Here is a 19,532-nt window from a genome sequence, read left to right as displayed (position 1 = left end):
CAAACTGCTTTCACAGACATTTTGTTTCTTGTAGCTCAAAGTCCAGTGTTTTAACAGTTACACTTTTTGTTTGTTTGTTTTTTAAAAACCCAAGAGGCAATAGAAGTTGAAAGTGAACAGGTGAATATGAACGAATTAATCTACACACATGCATAAAACTAGAATAATGACAGCCATTTAAAATAAAAGAAGCAAAACTCACTGGGCTATCTAGAAAATAGCGTAAGTGTTTTAATGCAAAATATCAAGAAACATAAAAATGCATTACATACTGTGGCTGATTTCCTTTCCCCTTTAAGGAGCTTTCCAAGAATTTCATGACCATCTGTTGTGATATTTCCAGCTTCCTTGATGTCTTTTTCTACAATTTCATAGCAGTCGATGTAAATCTTAACACTTTTTGAAGTCACTACAATATGGACCTAAAAAGATAAGTTTGTTTACATTTTAAATTTTCTACCAAAGACACTGAACTGACTTCTGCTCATTTCAGATCACAGTTGGTTTTTGGTTTTGTGCTGTCACTTGATGCCTCATGCTCATGTGTGGCTTTTTCCCCTCAAAGCTAGCGCTACCGCTTGAGTTACACTTCCATTTCAGGTTTGTTACTCTTTAACTGGAAATAACAGGCTTTCAGATTTATTTGCCTAGGCTGACTTTGAACCTCTCTTTTCAGAGCTCAGCCTCCTGAGTGTCTAGGATTACAAGCTGACAGGCATGAGCCACCAGTTGATTTTTATTTTATACTTACTAGCATAGTGCAACTACTGGAATAAGCACTTGATTATTTTCAAGTCTGGCAGAAAGTTAAAAAGAACAAAAATGCGCTTAAGTGTTCTGAGTCAAGAAGCATAAAAACAAATTTGAAATGTTTATTTGTAAAAGAAATATTTTTCCCACATGGAAATACTAGTTTATCACGGAAGTATCCACTTATCACATCTACAATAAACATGAATGATATGTTGCTTTTACATGGCAAGTAGCACATAGCTTACTAAAACTAAATTTTAAATGCCCCCAAGGTAATCAAGTAATTCTGAACTCAAGAAGTATAACATATAAGCATTCACAGGATATTTGTTACCCAAGAAGACTTTATTATGTAAGAAGAATTAGAATTTGTTTGGGGTTCATGTGTAAACACCCACAGACACAAATGTATGCAAAGGATATGAACAGCTATGGTTCCCATAAAAAAGAGTTCTAACAAAAACCATTTAAATTTGTATCAAAACTCTTCCAATTGCACTTATGATGCATTGCTAACCATAAGGAAGTACCTCATGAAAAAAGAAAGGAAAGTAGAGACTGGGAGACCAAAGGTGGAATTAATGAGAAGGAAAGGGATGTTATGTAAAATCCAAGAATACAAATTCCTCTAGGAAGACAAACTATGCGAAGAAAGGTAATGTAAAAAAATCCTGATTTGAGATAATTAATGATAGCACTATAGATTTTGAAAATCTGCGCATGCATGCTGGATATGTGTATGTTTGTGCACACTAGCCTGAATTCAGGGCCTTGCACTGTCACTTGGCTTTTACTGCCCAGATTAGTGGTCTATTACTTGATCCACCCCTCTACTTCTGGTTTTGTGCTGCTTAACTGAAGATAAGAGACTCACAGACTTTTTTGCTATCTTCAAAACCTCAGTCTCCCGAGTAGGATTATAGGCATGAGCTAACAGAAATCAGTAATACACTCTTTCAGGTTCAAACAATGTGAAGCATGTAGAAATTGTCAAATAATTGGAAATTAAAATTTTCTAAATAACTACTACTGGGTATCACTGGTCAGCAGAATGTTTGGGTCTCAGTATTTTCAGGGAGTATGAATCTTTCTTGGTATGCTGTATGAGCATGTTCAGTAGGTATAAATCAACAAACCCCCCTCCAAAAAAAGAAGTCCATGAAAACTTGGCCAGAATCAACATTTGTTACTGGATAAGAATCAATTGAAGTCAGTAACATTCTTTTTTTTTTTTTGCCAGTCCTAGGCTTGGGCTCAGGGCTTGAGCACTGTCTATGGGCTTTCTCAAGGCTAGAGCTCTACCACTTGAACCACAGCACCACTTCTGGCTCTTTTCTATGTATGTGGTACCGAGGAATTGAACCCTTGGTCTTCATGCATGCTAGGCAAGCACTCTACACCTAGGCTAAATTCCCAGCCGAATAATATTATTTGAGCCATAATTTGCTTGGCCAAATAGAAACCTATGTTACAAAAATTTGTAAAAGTTTTAAAGTATGTTCATTATAGTAATGAAGATTTTAGAGTTTTCTCTATTGCTAGATTTGCTGTTTTCTTTTTATTGTTGTTGACTCATTTTTTGTTACCTCCACTATAAACTGGAGCTTCTTTGAGCTGCATGAGGAGTCTGTTAGCAGCCATATGAACAATCTGATTCATGAGTAGAAAAAGCATCCAGGCAGGCGGGTTCAGTGGCTCATGCCTACAATCCTACCTACTCGGGAGGCTCAGGATTGTCACTGAGGCCTAGCTGGGCAAAAAAATCTTGCACATCCTCTTCTCAAACAACAGCCAGCTGTGATGGCCTATGCCTCTCACCCCAGCTATAAAGTAGAATATGGAGGGAGAATCATGGTTTCCTGCCTGCGCAAAAATTTCAGGAGACAGAATCTCAGTGGAAAACACGAGTGTTATAACACGTCTGTCATCCCAACTACGATGGGAAGCACAAAGCAGATCATGATCATGGCCTGGCCCAGGTGGAAAAAAAGAAGAAGTACACTTTGTCTCAAAATAATGCCAAAAAAAAGGTCTGGATATGAGGCTCAGTAGTAGAGTACCTGCCTGTTAAGTACAGAGACCTGAGTTCAAACCCAGTATAAAAATGAAAGGAAGGCAGAAAGGAAGGAAGGAAGGAAGGAAGGGAGGGAGGAAGGCACGGAGGAAGGGAGGGCTGGAGGGAAGACTTTGCTGAACCTACTTACTAGAAGATTCTTCAAGTTTTACTTGAGAATTACATCAAAAGATATAATTTTTTAGTACAGAAGCCAATACTTCTGGGTGTCAATCTTAGAGAAGTTTTATAAGATAACTCAGTACATGGAGAAGTATTATTTCAAAGTCCATTTTTCCAGTATCTCAGACTTCACTTCATTTGTTATTTAACTAATAATTCTTTAAAAACCTGAAATTTTTGGCTTTCCACTGGGTGTTAACAAATGAAAACTTAAGATCATCAAAATATAAGCATTAAAATATACCAAAATGTTAATAAGTTATCTCGTAATAGCAAAAAAGTAATTGTTTTATTATAAATATTCTTCTTTGAAGTAATCAAATGATCAAAAATAGGATATTATTTTAATTAACCTAGCTAGACTTCTACACAACATGACATTTTATTTTTTTATTTTTTTTATTTTTTTTGCCAGTCCTGGACTTGAGCTCAGGGCCTGAGCACTGTCCTTGGACTTTCTCAAGGCTAGAGCTCTACCACCTGAGCCTCAGCATCACTTCCGGCTTTTTTTTGCATGTATGTGGTACCGAGGAATCGAACCCGGGTCTTTGTGCATGCTAGGCAAGCACTTTAACCACTAGGCCAAACTCCCAGCCCACAACATGACATTTTAATATATAATAAGTTAGTCTTGGGTTTCAACTCCTATCTCTCTTCCAGAAATAAGACTCGGATAATCTTACATTTTTACCTTATGAAAGCTTCCATAAAACAATGTTTTTACTTCATCGGTGTCAAATGTAACTGTTTGCACTTCACCTCTTGTATCCTTATTAAAGAACGATAAAGTCTTGCTAGAAGCTGCAGTAACACAGAAGCATAATTATTAAGTCACAACATGATATATATCTTAATGAAGTATTAACAATCACATTTATTGGAGAGAGTGCTTAAAAATCCAGTAATTTTTTTAGTTGTGATAAAATGTAACCTGAGTATTTGTCATATTATATTTTTTAAAGTTTAGACATTAAATAACTATTATGTAAATAGATTCATATGTGTGTATATACACATAATTACATATACATGTACATTATCAATTTAGCACTTCTATGATAAATATGGGTTATATACTGCTTTTATATACAAGCAACATACCTTATAAAAACTAAAGTTTAAGTTTAAGGTCTTAGATATATTTATACATATATAAGGTTCTTAAAAAGAAAAGGGAAGAAAAAGAGGAACAAAACAATGGAAATCATGGGTGCACATGATCTGAAATAGGGTGGAAATCCTTACGATCTGCTATCACTCCGACTTGTGGTTTGTAGTCTCTGTCTGTGATTTGCCAAATTGCAAAGGGGTCATTTGGAGATTCTGGAAGAAGTCTGAACAATAGTATAATCGTGTAGGAAGGAGGGAGCCCATTTGGATGTAATTCTCTATTGGATAAAACAAAATAATTACATAAGATCACCCATGAGAAACAGAGACCATTTCATATCTTTAGAACAGATCTCAATGTGGTTATAATAGAGGCAATTCACCATCTCCTGCTCCATAGCAGAGAGAATGTAATTTAGGAAGATGACATCAAAAGAACAAGCACTAGTGGGCACTGGTGGCTGACACCTGAAATCCTAGCTACTCAGGAGCCTGAGTCCTAAGGAGCATGGTTCAAATCCAGCCCATGTAGGAAAGTGCATTTTATCTCCAATTAACCACCAAAAAGCCTGAAGAGGAGGTATGGCTCAAGTGGTAGAATGCCATCATCAAGCAAAAAAAACAAGTGAGAGTTCAATGCCCTCTCACAAGCCCCAGTATTGAAAGAAAAAAATACAACAACACAAAAACACTAGACATATTCTATCAGTAGTAAAAGATTACTTGTTATCTGACAAATCTATAAATGCCTGGGAAATTACCAAATAAGTTCTTTTTTTGCTGTTAATAATTAAGTTCTTATGGGCACTTGGAGAATTATAAAATAATGTAATAATCTGAGGGCTGTCAACACTACAACTGCAGATATTATAAGATCATGAATCTTATGGAATATATTTAATTTCCCATGGTGTAAAATTTTGATCTCATTCCCCTTAGCACAGAGAGTTTTTACATCCTCCCTTAAAAAATCAAATAAGTTTCCTCAAGAAGATCACATATTCCTCACAATAAAACCAATTGCAAAATGAAAAGAGGAAGGGTGAGAGAACACGGGCACAATATTCAATGCACACATGCGGAAATGGGACCCGAGGGGAGGGCTGGGGCTGGGAGAGATGGGGAGAAGGAGGGAAGGGTGACATTATTTAATCCACATGTTGAACTGAAGCCCTTCTGGACAACTACTTAAAGATCATTTAGAATATTGTAGATATCTGGGACATAGATATGTATAAACAGTAAGGATACACATGTGATGCAGGTTAAAGAAAATATTTTTGGTTCTAACAGAAAATATTCCATGACCCCTTTCTTTCCAGAATTGACTTAGTCATTGTTCTGGAAAGCATCTTTAAATAGAATGATTGTCACTTTACTTGGAGACCAGGTAATGTTCTCTTCCTGAAAGGAGGGAAAGGGTATAGTCAACTCTTGAACAGAAGCAAAACGATTTCTCTATGAATTTTGGCAGAGTCCTCTTTTTTTATATATATAAAAAGGTGAATTTATTGGGGAAGTAGATGGAGAACTGACAGCCAGGGGAAATAGATGATGAACTAACCGACCAGCCAGGGACACAGTGCAGACTCGGGAGCTGACACTGTGACCCCGAGCAGCGCTCATGCTGGGTTTTTAAGGGCAAAACCCATGTGGTTGAACCTGGCCACGCAGGTGGCCAATGGGATAGTTACATACACAGAGGGACCATAGTCAGCTCCGGCCACACGTAGGTAGCCAATAGGGTTACAGACCAGTGTTTGAATTTACCTATCACCTTAGTTAGAGGTGGCGGGCAAATAGGGAAGGTCTCCACACAAAGCAGGCTCACTCCCACTCAAACGGATATCCCTCCTCATGGGGGGTGGGGAGAAGGTCAAGGCTGCCCCTCCCTAGAAGGGCAAAGGTGGCTGGGCTGTACCATTGTCGACCTTCCACAATGTGTGTGGGGGGGATCTTAGGCATTCCGGATGGCGCCAGTCCCTCCTCCCCTTAACACTCCCTGCTTTTCTTTTAGCCTAGTCAAATCCTTGACTAGTTTACCTTAGTACAAACGGGGTTATACCGGGTGTGTAGGATCATCAGTTTTATAACTCTGATCCTCTTTTTTTTAACTAAAGACATCATTTCATTAATTACACATGGGCCAATCCACAGTAACATTAAAATAATCACCAGTGGGCCAATCATGGCTGAGATTAGAGAAGTTTCCCAGGGAGACCAGTTGTACAGCCTCTCATACCATCCTTGGGACCCCTGTCTCTCCCTTTCTCTCTCATCTAGTCACCTCTTTACAGCTGCCAGGCTATCTTTTATTACTCCAGTGTCGTTCACCCAAAAGCAACATTCTCCTCCCAGGGTGACACTGAGTCACCAGAGTCCTCTTGAGTCTGCAAGCCAGAGAACCCTAAGTCTAGAACGGTCAGGACTGAATGCAGCCTTCCTTCTTTATCCATATGCTCTGCGGATTCAAGAATTCTCTTTATAATGTCCCACATGAAAAATGTTTTCTCCATATTACCTCATCTCCTACCAAGCCCATTTTGACTTTCTTCCCTCATTCAAAGGAGCTTGTAAAATAATAATAATTCACCTCTACTTAAGCTTCTTTCCTACCAGCTGAGGTTCCGATTCATTTTTCTTTGAGGCTCTTTTATTTTTTTTCTCTTGGCAGCTCTGAGGATTTTACAACTCAGGGCCTTCTATTTGCTGGGCAAGCATTCTACCCTCTGTGGCATGCCCTCAGTCCTTTTTACTGTAGGTATTTTTTGAATAGGGTCTTGGATTTTTTTGGCCATATCAGCCTGAACCATGATCCTCTGCAGCTGTAAAGATAGGCTCACAGTACCACACTCGAGCTTTTATTAGATGAGAATCTTCAAAGAGTTTTCAACCCAGGTTGGCACAGAATATTGCTCTTAATCTCAACTTCCCAGGTAGCTAGGATTACAGACATGAGCCACAAGTCCAACTAAAATGTATGCTTCTTGTGTAGACAATATTCTATCATAACTGAAAATATAAGACTCATATTCTGAGGTGACTTAATACACAGTTAAGCACTTAATACACAGAGCTTAACTGTATTAAGTACACAGAAAGATCTAGCACACTGAACCACCATGGCTAAGCATAAAAGAAGGAGAAACATACAATGTGGTCAGCCTCCAATCCTATCTGTACCTCCTCAAAATAGATTAACTTTGGTTTTTGTCTGAATTTTCCATTTGCTTTTCTAGGGCATTTCAAATTTCAAACATTATTTTCTGAACCTGTCCTAAGTTTCTGCAAACTTTATTCTTCTGGCTGCCAAGCACATGTTTTTCCAGCAAAAAAATTTTCATTTAAATGAATAAGAAATACATACTTCTGTTACCAGGCCCAGGTGCAAGTGTTCCAGCAGTCAAATAACAATATCAAGAACTCCCCAAAAGATTGCCAGAGGATCAGGCCAGTAAAACCCAACTCCTGCCTGGCCACAAACAAGCAGAACTGCGGAAAGGGTTCCTCCATGTCAGAAACACAGAAGAGAATGCCTGCTCTCCTCATTCCCTTACTCCCATCCAGACCTTCTGCTCCATAGCAGGAAATGTTCAAAGTAAGAAGATGCCTTCCTGTTTGAACAGGAAAAGCATAACTACACCCCCAACCTTCAGTTCAGAAGTGGGGAGAATCCACTGCACTCTGCACTCTGCTGCAGTCTCTGGCTGAGGTCTTTACCTCTGCAAATACCAAAGTTTCGGTCCTAGTTTCCTGCATAGAGATGGCCACATTACCAGAAGGCTGGTCATGAGCAGGACTATATTCAAAGAAATCTAACTGGATCGTCCATAAGGCATGGTCTGACCACTGCAAAGTTCCCTGAGTCTAGGCAACCAGGAAACTTGTCAAATCTGTTCCCCATTGTAAGAAGGGTATGAACAGGGAAGAGAAAGAGCAAGTGTGAGGCAGGAAGTGTTCACACTTACGCAGTAGGCTGGCTGATGAAAGCATTCTTCTGCAGTCTGTAAGCTGAGTGACTAGGGAAAGAGCCTGACTCTAAAGAGACTCCTTGTACAGAAGCAAAATTCTTTTCGGTCAAATTGTAGGCTTCAAGCATCTTAAAACCTTTATATCAGAAAAGAAAAGATTTGAACTGAGTACATGTGGGAATTCCTTAATCTTTTTTCATATATTTTTATTGTAATTAATAGAAGGGTTACAGTATATTCACCAGATAGAAGGTGCATTACTTCACAAATATTGATACTTTTTCTCATGTCATGGTCCCCATTTCCCTCCCCTCCTCCCCCGGGAATTCTTTAATCTTTTAAATGTAAAAATACATAAAGGAGTCCAAGGATCCAAGCGCTTACCTGGTGAAGTGTAGCCATCCAGATAAATGAGAGGGCAACCTGCAACCAAGAGTGGACTTTAGGAAGGATTTGCCAATACAATGTTCAGACACGTCAGAATAGGAAGTAATGCTGGACATGCTGTACCTCAACTACTGGAGCATTCAATTATCTTAACTAATGTAATCTGCTCTCAGGTATTTCTTATAGGCTTTCAAGGTGATGGGGGAATTAGCCAAGTCCCCAGGGCTTTTCTGCCCAGGCTGGCTTTGAACCAGGATCCTCAGATCTCAACCTCCTGAGTAGTTAGGATTACAGGTGTGAGCCACCACTGCCTGGCTGAATTTCTACTCTACTGGTTGATCAGTGGAAACACCATACAGCCCTGTTTAGGATTAGAGGCATAAACTCATCACTGTCCCCATTACATAACACCTCAGGAATTGTTACCAATTGAGAGAAAGAAGGTAGGAGATACATTGACAGACTATCTCAAATTCATCATTACTGACGTTAAAAATATGAACTTGAAGTCTTGACATAAGAAACGACTAAGCCCGCACCAACCAATGAGCCTGACTTTCTATTGAATGTGCATGCACAACGCAGCATTTCCACCGCTCTCATGAAACCCAAATGTTGATGGAACAAATACCAAGAGAATATTAATAGGAACTGTTTCCATACACGTAATTCTGAGCTGCACATGGGTTTACCCAATTTTCACAGGCACTGGGATAGTTAAAGAAGGAATGCATTAAGAAGCTCTTGTTTCCACATAAGGAAAAAGAGAGACCACATATTTGAGGCTAAAAGTAGATTTCTGACAAGCACACACTGAGTATGACTCATCAAGATTTTCATGTGCTTTCTCAAGATCTATTTATGCACAAGATTTGGTCCCTTGTTGTACAAAGAATTGTGTATACATCGTCACTTTTGAAGACCAGGTGAGGGTGTGGATTGATGGCCAGGACTTACTTGAGGTGGCAGTCTCACAAACAAATGTAATAAGGTTATCTTCAATCTTCTCGAAAGACTCGAAGTCATCCACAATGAACACGTGTCGTTCGCTGGGCTTGCTGGCGATGTTGGCGAGTTCATTGTAATCCACGTCAGCCACACCGACCACGAAGACACTGAACCCTGAAAAGTGGTTGTTTACACAGTGAGCCACATGTCCGGCTTCTGTCCTCTGTTGTTTCAACAATTCAAAGGAAATGATTAACTTTGCTGGTGGTATCCCACTTTGAATTCAGGGCCTCACACTGGATATAAAGGTGCTCTACCGCATGAGCTAGCCACCCAGCTCTTTTTGCTTCCAGTAATGTTTTTTTTTTTCAATCGGGCCTTGCTTTTTACCCAGGATGGCATGGGCTGTGATGCCCTTTATTTTACACTTTCTGGATGGCTGGAACAAAAAGTGTGTACTCCCTAACCTAGCTTTATTTATTTATTTATTGCCATTGCTAGGGCTTGAACTCATGATCTTTTGCTTTTGGTTGTGTTATTCTACTCACAGCTGGTGCTCTACCACTTGAGCTGTGCCTCCAGTTCTAACCCAGCCTTCTACTGATTGAGATGGCATCTTGCACACTTTTTCCCCTGCACTGGCCTCACACATTTCCTCCTGATCTCAGCCCCCCAAGCAGCTAACAGGCATAAGCCACCACACCTGACCCCAACAAAATCTAATACAAAATGATGCTACATTTTCTCTGCCTAGGTACATCTTTTCATTCTGCATGAATTGTCTTTAATGACTAAAACTGTACTCTTCAGTGAATGTGTCCTTTTTTCCCTAGTCATCCGATTTTTCTAGCTTATGAAATTAAATTCACTGGATCTGTTCAATACAATTCTCATAACATTTTAGAGTCCAGACTCTGAATGATGCAATTTATCCTCCACAGATCCCAGCTGAACAGCTCCTTCAGATAACAAACACAGCTTAAGCTTATGTGACTCCAAAACGAAAGAGCTATTTTGAATTTGTTCATTCATTCATTCAGGCTAGTTCTGAGTCTTGAACTCAGGGACTGAGTGCTATCATTTGGCTTTTTCACTCAAGGCTTACATTCTTATCTCTTGAATCACATCTCCATTTCTAGCTTTTTTTCCTGATTAATTAGAGATAACAGTGTCATGAACTTCACCTGACTAGGCTGGCTTTGAACCACGACCCTTAGCCTCCTGCGTAGCTAGGATTCCAGGTATAAGCCCAGCTTGAATTTGAATTCTGAAAATTGATTATTTTCTCATCAAACTCAGACCCTAGGCCAGGACTTGACCACCATTAGAATAGAAGCTATAATTCCCACTGATAATAAACAATCCTCTATTTAGCTTAATACAAATTTTGCTCCAAAAATGTTTATGCCAAAGGCATAAGGCTAGGGTTATCATCTGTGGGGGGTAGTGTGAGTTCTGTGGGTGTGGTGTGTTTATGTGTATGAAGAAAGCATTCATAACCACAAATTTGAAGCAGTCAAGAGCCCAAATCTGCTCACAATGCATAATCTAATGGGGGAAAAGGGAATTTATCTTTTCATATGTTTTCTTTTATTGTGTCAGTAAAGGGACTTGTCGGAGTCTGGGCGCTGTCCCTTGGCTTTCTTACTCAAGACTAGCGCTCCACCACATGAGCCGCAGCTCCATTCTGGCTTTTTACTAACTGGAGATGAGAGTCTCACACCTTCCTGCCCTAGCTGCTTCAAATCACAATCCTCAGATCTTAGCCTTCAGAGTAGCTAGGATCACAAGCATGAGCCTCGAGCAACTAGCTTCAATAAGCTTTATTTTCTTGCTTTTGTTTTTAAGGTCAGCATGAAGAACAATCTCCACTTAGAGAAGACAGTCTGAGTAAGCAGAAATTATGAGTAGTCATTTCAGCCAAAGACATAGATAGATAGATAGATAGATAGATAGATAGATAGATAGATAGATAGATAGATGACAAATGCCATATAACCGAACACTTTAGAATGTATTACAACAGATATTTTTCTTTTGGGAGAGGAGGGGTGCTTGAACTTTGGGCCTAGACGCTGTCCCTGAGCGTGTCAGCTCATGGTTAGTGCTTTACCACTTGGAGCCACAGCGCCACTTCCAGTTTTTTTTAATTGGAGATAAGAGTCTCATGGATTTTCATGCCCCGGCTGTCTTTGAACCATGATCCTCAGATCTCAGCCTCCTGAGTAGCTAGGATGACAGGCATGAGGCACCAGCGCCTGGCATAACAGATCGTTTCTAAAACGTTCTGCCTTGCACTGTGTTTGGGACAGCCAGGGGAGGGAGGGTAAATATTTCCAATATTTCTAAATAACAAATCAAACAGCAGTGTTACTAAGGAACTCTCAGGATGCTTAATTGGCAAGTTCTACTCTAGAGATCTCCCCATGAGACCAGGGTACTATTTGCAGAGTACCTTTTGACCAGCTACATTAGGCCTGCACCTGCATGGATGAGCTAAAGTTGAAGGCATCCTTCAGTCTTTCTCTACACAGGAACTCACGTTCGGATTCATTTCCCTTATGGAAAGCTCACTCTAGGATTATGCCTTGGCTGGGTACAGCCTTCTCTAGCTGTCTACAGCCTTCTCTAGCTGCCTACAGCCTTCTCTAGCCATCTACAGCCTCTCTAGCTGTCTACAACTTTCTCTAGCTGTCTGGTCACTATGGGGAGATTTGGTTTACTCCTTTGAGGATCCTTGAGAATCAGGATCCTTGAGAATACAGCAAATCAGAGCAATATAACCATCTATTCCTTCATTCAATACAAACGAACACAAAACAGGATTATGGGGGTGATTTTTTGTGAGAATTCCTGGCCCTTTAGAACTGAGAATAATGAATGCAGAGGAGTCCAGGCAGAGCTTACCAGACTGCTGAATGATGAAAGCAGCCTTCTTGACCTCATCCTGTGAGCGGCCATCTGTAACCACAACTAGTACCTTGGGGACATTCTTCCTCATGCCACTCTCCCAGGTCAACACTTTCTCCTTAATAAATGTGAGAGCCTTGCCTGTGGAATGCCAAGAAACACACCAGTGAGAATTACCCAATTCACATTAAACATGCATTAAGTGATGCACTGAACACTACCTCCCCCCCACACACACACCAGCTGCTCTGTAGAGTGAAGGTCTAGCTGGACAAGGTAGAACCATACCTGTTCTTGTGTTTCCTCCTCTGTACCTAATATTCTGGAGGGCCCCAAGAGCTAAGGCCTTGTCGTTGTAGGTGTTCAGTTTGAACTCAGACTTCACCTCATCACTGTACTGCACAAATGACACCTGAAAGGAAATGGAGGTTCTGGTGACTGCAGTGGTGATTTGTTCCTCTACTGAAGAGCAGGAATAGAGATGACGGGCTAGGATATGCCCTCTGCCGATCATGTTATCCCACCCACCCTGGCAGCCTCATTAAGTGCCCTAATTCCCAAGCAGCCAATGAAATCCAGCCTATTTGCATAGACTAAATTCCTCTAAGCCTTTCTCTAGGACGTAGGAAGATATAAGTATATGATAACATACCGTCAGCAGTTTGGGGACCGTAGTTCTTTGCCAATTTCTTCGTCTCATTAATATTCATTTTTCATAGTAATATAAAAAGATTGTTGCCAGGCAACAGTGGCTCACAGCTATCATTCTAGCCACAAATAAACTAAGACCTGAGGATCTTGGCTCAACTTTAGTCCAGAAAAGAAAAGTCCATGAGACTTTTTAATTGTCCAGCAAAAAGCTGGACTGGAGATATGGCTCAAGTGACAGTGTTATCAGCCTTGAGCAAATAAAAGCTTGAGAATGAAAGGTACAGAATTCAAGCCTCAGCACCAGCACCAAAAAAAAATGATGCTTGAGTAATAATAATCTCAACTCCCCAAAAATTTAGTGAGTTATTGGAAAGAAAGCTGAATCTCTAGTCATGAATGACTGAGCTCGAATTCATGCTTCGTAAACAAATAGCTGTGTGATACTAGGTTAATGTCCTGTTTCTATGGGCTTTAGACTGCTTACCAATGATGGTGAGGTAATTATATTTACCTTTTAAGGATGTATCAAAGACTAAAACTCATGAATACAAAGCCACTGAAGTTATTCAAGGACAGTTACGGCTTTTATTAGAAATCCTAATCTCTTAAAAAAAAAAAAAAAGCTTAAGTGTTGACATAGCAAATTTATACTATAACCAGACCTTTTGTACTCTTTTTGGACTGAAATGATATCCACACAATTATTAAGGAATTTTAAATTCACAGTATGCCACAAAATACAATCCCATGGACAGATGTGGTCCATTATGAAATGCATTTATTTTGAAATCTTTTCATTTTTGACAATGTCTCTAAGACACCACAATACAAATTGCCAAAATAAAGAAAATTCAGCAAAATGGACAGGGAAGAAAAAGAAAATAGTTTGTAAAGATGCCAAGTCAGATGTCAGTCAGCTGGCAATGGCTCTGTGTTTCTAGCTACTCAGAAGGCTAAGATATGGGAATCATGGTTTGAAGCTAGCCTAGGCAGGAAAGTCTGTAAAACTCTTATCTCTTTAATCACCAAAAGGCAAAAGTAGAACTGTGGCTCAGGTGGGAAAGCACCAACCTTGAGCAAAAACTCAAGGATAGAAGAAAATAAAGATGAGGAAGATTTAATTTCTTGCTTTAAGCTTGGTCAGTGATTTAGACAAAAGAGAGGCATTGTGAAATAATAACATAAAGCAGCATTTATTGTAACAGAGATATATACAAAACCCTTCATTCAGAGGCCTAAAACTAGCAGGGAGTCTTCCAAGAAGGGGTGACAATTTTAGTAGGTTTGAAAGCTACAGAGCTGCCTCCCAAAACCGCTAAAAATAGCTTGAATCCAATTCTCAAAGGAGTCTGGGAAGACTTGGCAAAACAGTTCAGAGGCACGGGGTGTGAACATTCACATACATTGAGTATGTGGAGAACGAAGAATGGGACCCTGTGCTTAACAGGCAGATGAGGGAGAAATGACAAAGTCCTTTTAAAGGTCTCTCATGAAAACCAGCCCACTGCAAAGGATTCTACAGCAGCACCACTGGCCACTATCATTTCAGATAAATGAATGGAATAGCCTTTGGGTCACTAATGAACATTCTTTTGGCTATGATACCAGAGTATAATACCAGAGTAGACAGCAGATTCCCTACCACCATCACTCTATTTTTCTCACATTATAGGGCATGACAATCATAATTTAATATCCAGAACTTTGGATGACCCTTCATGAAAATCCACCATTGTTGGAAGTTTAAAGTAAGAAACTGGAGTTAGAATCCTCTGACTACTCCAACAAGAATTTCATCTAACCAAACAGGAAAATTAGAGGAGTATTTCTTTTACTATTTATCATTAGCACTCTATTCTTTCCCCCCTCAAAAAATACATACATATAAATTTACAAATTGCAAGGTCAAAAAATGACTTCCCACTAAAAGTTTCAAAACATGAGCAGGACAGTACAAGATAAGACACTACAAACAAGCCACTTCTGGTGGATGGGTGACACTCACCTGAATTCCAGCAGGACTGATTTCATCAAAGGCTCCCACTGTGTTGAAGATAAATTTTACAACTTTGTTAAAGTTATCATCCCCGATACTCCAGGAGGCATCCGTCAAGAACACAATATCAGCCTTGGCCCCTTTACATACTGTAAAAACAAAAACAAACAGAAGCATTCTCAAATCTCCTTAATTCTTTCACTCAAGTGGCATTGCCTAACTGAAAAATGCAGTTAACAAGTGTGGTACTATGACAAGAGTGCCTTAGACATTTGGGGTCTAAAGCCCTACCCGCAGCTTCCCAGATTGGAAACAGCAACAATATATCCAGATGATGCAAATACACAAGAAATTTAAACAACTCTTCTTGCTCTGACCCCTGACCCTTATTCTGGAACTGTTCTGCTTTGATCCACTATGCAAAAATTGGCTCTTCTGTCATGTAATGCTTCCAGTTGCTTCAAACAATCTATGAGGACATTATATGAAATCAGTTACAGAAAGACTGGCTTTGGAACATATTATTTTAGGGCAAGGAATGTGGCTTAGTGGTAGAGTCCTTGCCTAGCCTGCAGGAGGCCCTGAGTTTGATTCCTTGGTACCATATAAACAGAAAAAAAAATGAATAAAGTTAAAGAAAACTTCACAAAACTTAAAAAAAGAAAAGGAAATATACTATTTTACCAGTTTACTACACTGACAATTACATCTCAAACTTGAGCAAATGGAAGTTTTTTTTAGTTTTATGCAATCCAGCGGCATTCTCAGATCATAAGTGAGGAATTACAAAGCTAAAGGTCTCAGAGACTGGATTGCAAAGATAGCCCAAAAGATTCATAGTCTGATGCCCATAGCAGTATAAAGAAATGGCCACCATATCTCTATGGATGATGGAATATATCTCTAGATCTTAGTCTAAAAAGTGGAGGAACTAGACCTTGGGCTGTGGTTTATAACTAATTTTATTCACATTAGAATGTATCTAGGAGAGAGAATTAAATTTCTGTTCATCTTCTTTCAACCTAAATGCTCTTCAGCAGGAAAAAACAAATCCAAAAGGTTGTAAAGGACTTCATGCATAGCATGGCTCAACTCTGAAAGCTTAACACTCAAGTGGATTCACTGCGTGGCCACTTACCATCACGGGCTGGTGGAATCGTGGGAGGGGGAGACGGCGTGGGTGGCTCTGTAGGGGCTTCAGTTGGTTTTACAGCTGAAATAGTAAAAGAATAATTAGAGAAATACAACAGGAGCACATTCCCTAACCCAGAGCTTGATATGAAGAATAGCTGAAGTCCTCAATAACAAATCAAGTCTCAGAAAACACAGCTCCAGACGCCTAGCACTGCCTAGAATTAGTAGATTTTCATATCCACTACAGCTGTGGAAAGCGATGGTTCAAAAGAAGGAAGCAAGGCCTTGAGAGGTCAGCTGAGTAAAAGTCTCTGTCAGCCACCGCTCTCTCTTCTTCTGTTAGTTCTGTTCTTAAAGGAACACCACCACTGAAGCAAGACAACCTGGGATGACTACAGAAAAAGGTCTGCCTAATGCAAGTCAAAACAACTTTGAGATTCAACCTCACTCCAGTTAGAATGGCTATTATCAAGAAATCTAATAACAACAGATACTGTCAAGAATGTGGCCAGGAGGGATCACTACTACACTGTTGGTGGGAATGTAAACTTGTTCAACCACTCTGGAAAGCAGTATGGACGTTCCTCAAAAGACTAAACATAGAGCTTCCCTATGAGCCAGCAATTCCACTCCTTGGCATTTACCCAAACATCCAGAAACAAGGACATACTAAATCCACTAATACAATGATGTTCATTGCAGCATTATTTACCATAGCAAAGATATGGAACCAACCAGATGCTCCTCAGTAGACGATTGGATCAACAAGATGTCGTATTTATACACAATGGAATTCTATGCTGCCATCAGAAATAACATCACCCCATTTGTAAGGAAATGGAAAGACTTAGAAAAAATCATATTAAGTGAAGTAAGCCAGACTCAAAGAAACATAGACTCAATGTTTTCCCTCATTTGTAGTAAATAGTACAAACCTTGAACTCTCCTAGCAGAGGATTACAACAGCTCAAAACCTAGATACAAAAGGCCACATAGGATGAAGCTAAATGAAAGGACCTCTAGGATATGGAAACAAGAGCTATATAATGTGTGATTGTTGTTCTTAATGTACTGTTACTTTTCATCTCTTTTGTTGTTCTTTGGTAATTCTCACATTGTTACAGTATCTTACCTTGTTATCTGTTATATTGTATATACGATTATTTGTTTATTTGAAATAGGAAAGGAAGGGGGAAAACAGGATGAGGGGAGTGAAATGGGGACAAATACATGAGAAGGGGTATCAATGTGTGTGAAGTAATACACCTTCTATCTGGCATATATAACTGTAACTCTTCTATTAATTACAGTAAAAAATAGATTTACAAAAAAAGAAAAGGAAAGAAAAAAGGTCTGCCTGCATCCAAAGCATTCGATTTGGAAGAAGAGAGGGTGACTTTACTGATGGCTCAAAAACTTACTGGTATGTTCTCTGACAGGAACACCAGGCCCCTCCAGGTTCGGGGTCTGCACAAAAACAGTGACACCATACTCAGCCTCTGGGGAAAGGCCTGTGAAGCAGTGGCTGGTTTCAGAGCCACGCACTGTAATTTCTTGTCCTCTGGTTCCTGGGTGTGATAACAAAGGAAAAGGTACATGTGTTCACGTCTGTTATTTTAGAGATGTCTTAGAGATCTTTTATAAACACAACAAAGTCCTCTTTACTGAAGTTTCGTTGATTTTCTTTTACATACATACCATCTGCAGGACTTAGTTTCAGCCTGTAAGAGGTAGCTGCCCGGTGAGGTGACCACTTGACACAGAACGTGTCCCACCCAACCTGGTATGTTTTCAGGTCTGTCACATTTAAATACACTACAAGAGAAAGAAAGAAATCGACTCACTTGGTGAATAAAGGCAAAAGGGCATGCTTTGCATCAGAACAACATTTTCCAACTTTTATTGTAAGGTGGAAAACAAATCTGAAGTTTCCATGTGTTTCTTATCTGAAACCTAAGTCGAATAGATATGAAAATGTAGACAGGTCAAAACAGACCTATCCTCATCATTGAAAGGAAATCTGCTTTGTCCCTCAAATCTGTGAATATCAAAGGTCTCGCATGGAAAATAACAATTTTTTTTCTGAAAGACTGTATCTTTTATATCCTTAAATATTTATCAAAGCACTTGGTAACAACAAAATGTATCTATGGACCAAATTAGTGATTCAATAATTCAAATTCTCATCATGAACTTAAGAAAGTATATATCTGAACATCATTAGAAAGCTAAGCAGTATCACAATACCAGTGGCAGTTCATTCATGGGTAAAATGACAAAATGTTTAAAAAGTTTTCTTTTGTGGGTACACGCATATGTATATGTGCGTGTGCGCGCATGTGTGTGTGTGTGTGTGTGTGAGAGCGAGAGAGCGAGAGAGAGAGAGAGAGAGAGAGAGCGAGAGAGAGAGCGAGAGAGAGAGCGAGAAAGAGAGAGAGAGAGAGAGAGAGAGAGAGAGAGAGAGAGAGAGAGAGAGAGAGAGAGAGAGAGAGAGAGAGAGACCTAGAGCTTGAACTCTAGGTCTGGGTATTGCTGGGTATTGTCCTTGAGCTTTATTGCTCAAGGCAAGCATTCTACCACTGGAGCCACAGCTCCATTTTTGGAGCTTTGCTTTGTGGTGGTTAATTGGAGATAAGAGTCTATAAGTTTATCTGACTTGAGGAAGGGGAAGGGAATCACAGAAACTGCAGGACAGAATTGGTAAATCAACAAATGCAACAGCAATACTTACCAGACATTATGTTGGAAATGAACTTTACAACTTCAGGGGAGAGGAGTCAGGGGAAGGGAAAGTAAGAGAAAACAAGGGAGGGGTAGCACTGTTCAAAAGTAAACATACTCATCACCTTACTTATGTAACTGTAACTTGCCTATATCACCTTTACAATAAAAGTAAATGACTTTTCTGCCTGGACTGGCTTCAGAACTCAGATTCCTGAGTTGCTAGAATTACAGGCATGAGCCATCAGCACCCAGTTAGTTTATCTTTTAAGATCCAAATAGATATCACTTCTTCATTATGTATATGTTTATGCCTTCAACTTACTGTAAACATTTCCTTTCAGAAGACACACACACACCTAACAACCCTCAGAGTACCTACCACCAGGACTTGACACTACTAACAAATCCTTAAATCTAGCTTTCCACGGGGAGCACTGAGAACCAGCTTTCAGTGGACTGGAGGTTAGGAGCCAAAAGAAACCCACAGGCAGGAAGAAAATGCATAGGACTAGCAGCTAGGGAAAGGCACTCCAGTCTGTTTTGCACCACTTGTGGATTTAAGTAGGAATTTTGTTTCACTGGACAGAAAATGACCTAATACTGGTGAACACATGTGTGCCTGAAGAAAAACTAAAGTGAGAACAGATTGGTGATTCTTACTACCTATTTTCTGAAGACCACACACACACACACACACACACACACACACACA

General features: G+C 39.7%; 1 protein-coding gene across 1 annotated transcript in view; it reads right to left on the bottom strand.

Annotated features, from left to right (window-relative positions):
- Col12a1 (collagen type XII alpha 1 chain) overlaps nucleotides 1-19,532 on the bottom strand; it is a 125,616-nt gene that overhangs the window by 23,893 nt on the left and 82,191 nt on the right. Inside the window, exons 41-52 of the mRNA XM_090338543.1 lie at nucleotides 17,795-17,911; nucleotides 17,518-17,664; nucleotides 16,101-16,175; nucleotides 14,972-15,111; nucleotides 12,604-12,727; nucleotides 12,313-12,456; nucleotides 9,415-9,579; nucleotides 8,455-8,493; nucleotides 8,068-8,206; nucleotides 4,235-4,377; nucleotides 3,681-3,790; nucleotides 273-422 (exon numbers count right to left, since the gene is read on the bottom strand). Of these exons, the coding sequence (XP_090194669.1) occupies nucleotides 273-422; nucleotides 3,681-3,790; nucleotides 4,235-4,377; nucleotides 8,068-8,206; nucleotides 8,455-8,493; nucleotides 9,415-9,579; nucleotides 12,313-12,456; nucleotides 12,604-12,727; nucleotides 14,972-15,111; nucleotides 16,101-16,175; nucleotides 17,518-17,664; nucleotides 17,795-17,911 (1,493 nt within the window). The remainder of the gene's footprint in view (nucleotides 1-272; nucleotides 423-3,680; nucleotides 3,791-4,234; nucleotides 4,378-8,067; nucleotides 8,207-8,454; nucleotides 8,494-9,414; nucleotides 9,580-12,312; nucleotides 12,457-12,603; nucleotides 12,728-14,971; nucleotides 15,112-16,100; nucleotides 16,176-17,517; nucleotides 17,665-17,794; nucleotides 17,912-19,532) is intronic.

Source organism: Megascapheus bottae, chromosome 8, assembly GCF_031878675.1.
Source record: "Megascapheus bottae isolate mThoBot1 chromosome 8, mThoBot2.hap1, whole genome shotgun sequence".
Classification (NCBI taxonomy): domain Eukaryota; kingdom Metazoa; phylum Chordata; class Mammalia; order Rodentia; family Geomyidae; genus Megascapheus; species Megascapheus bottae.
The sequence above is the reverse complement of the archived record's forward strand: the minus strand, read 5'-3'. Positions and strand labels throughout refer to the sequence as shown.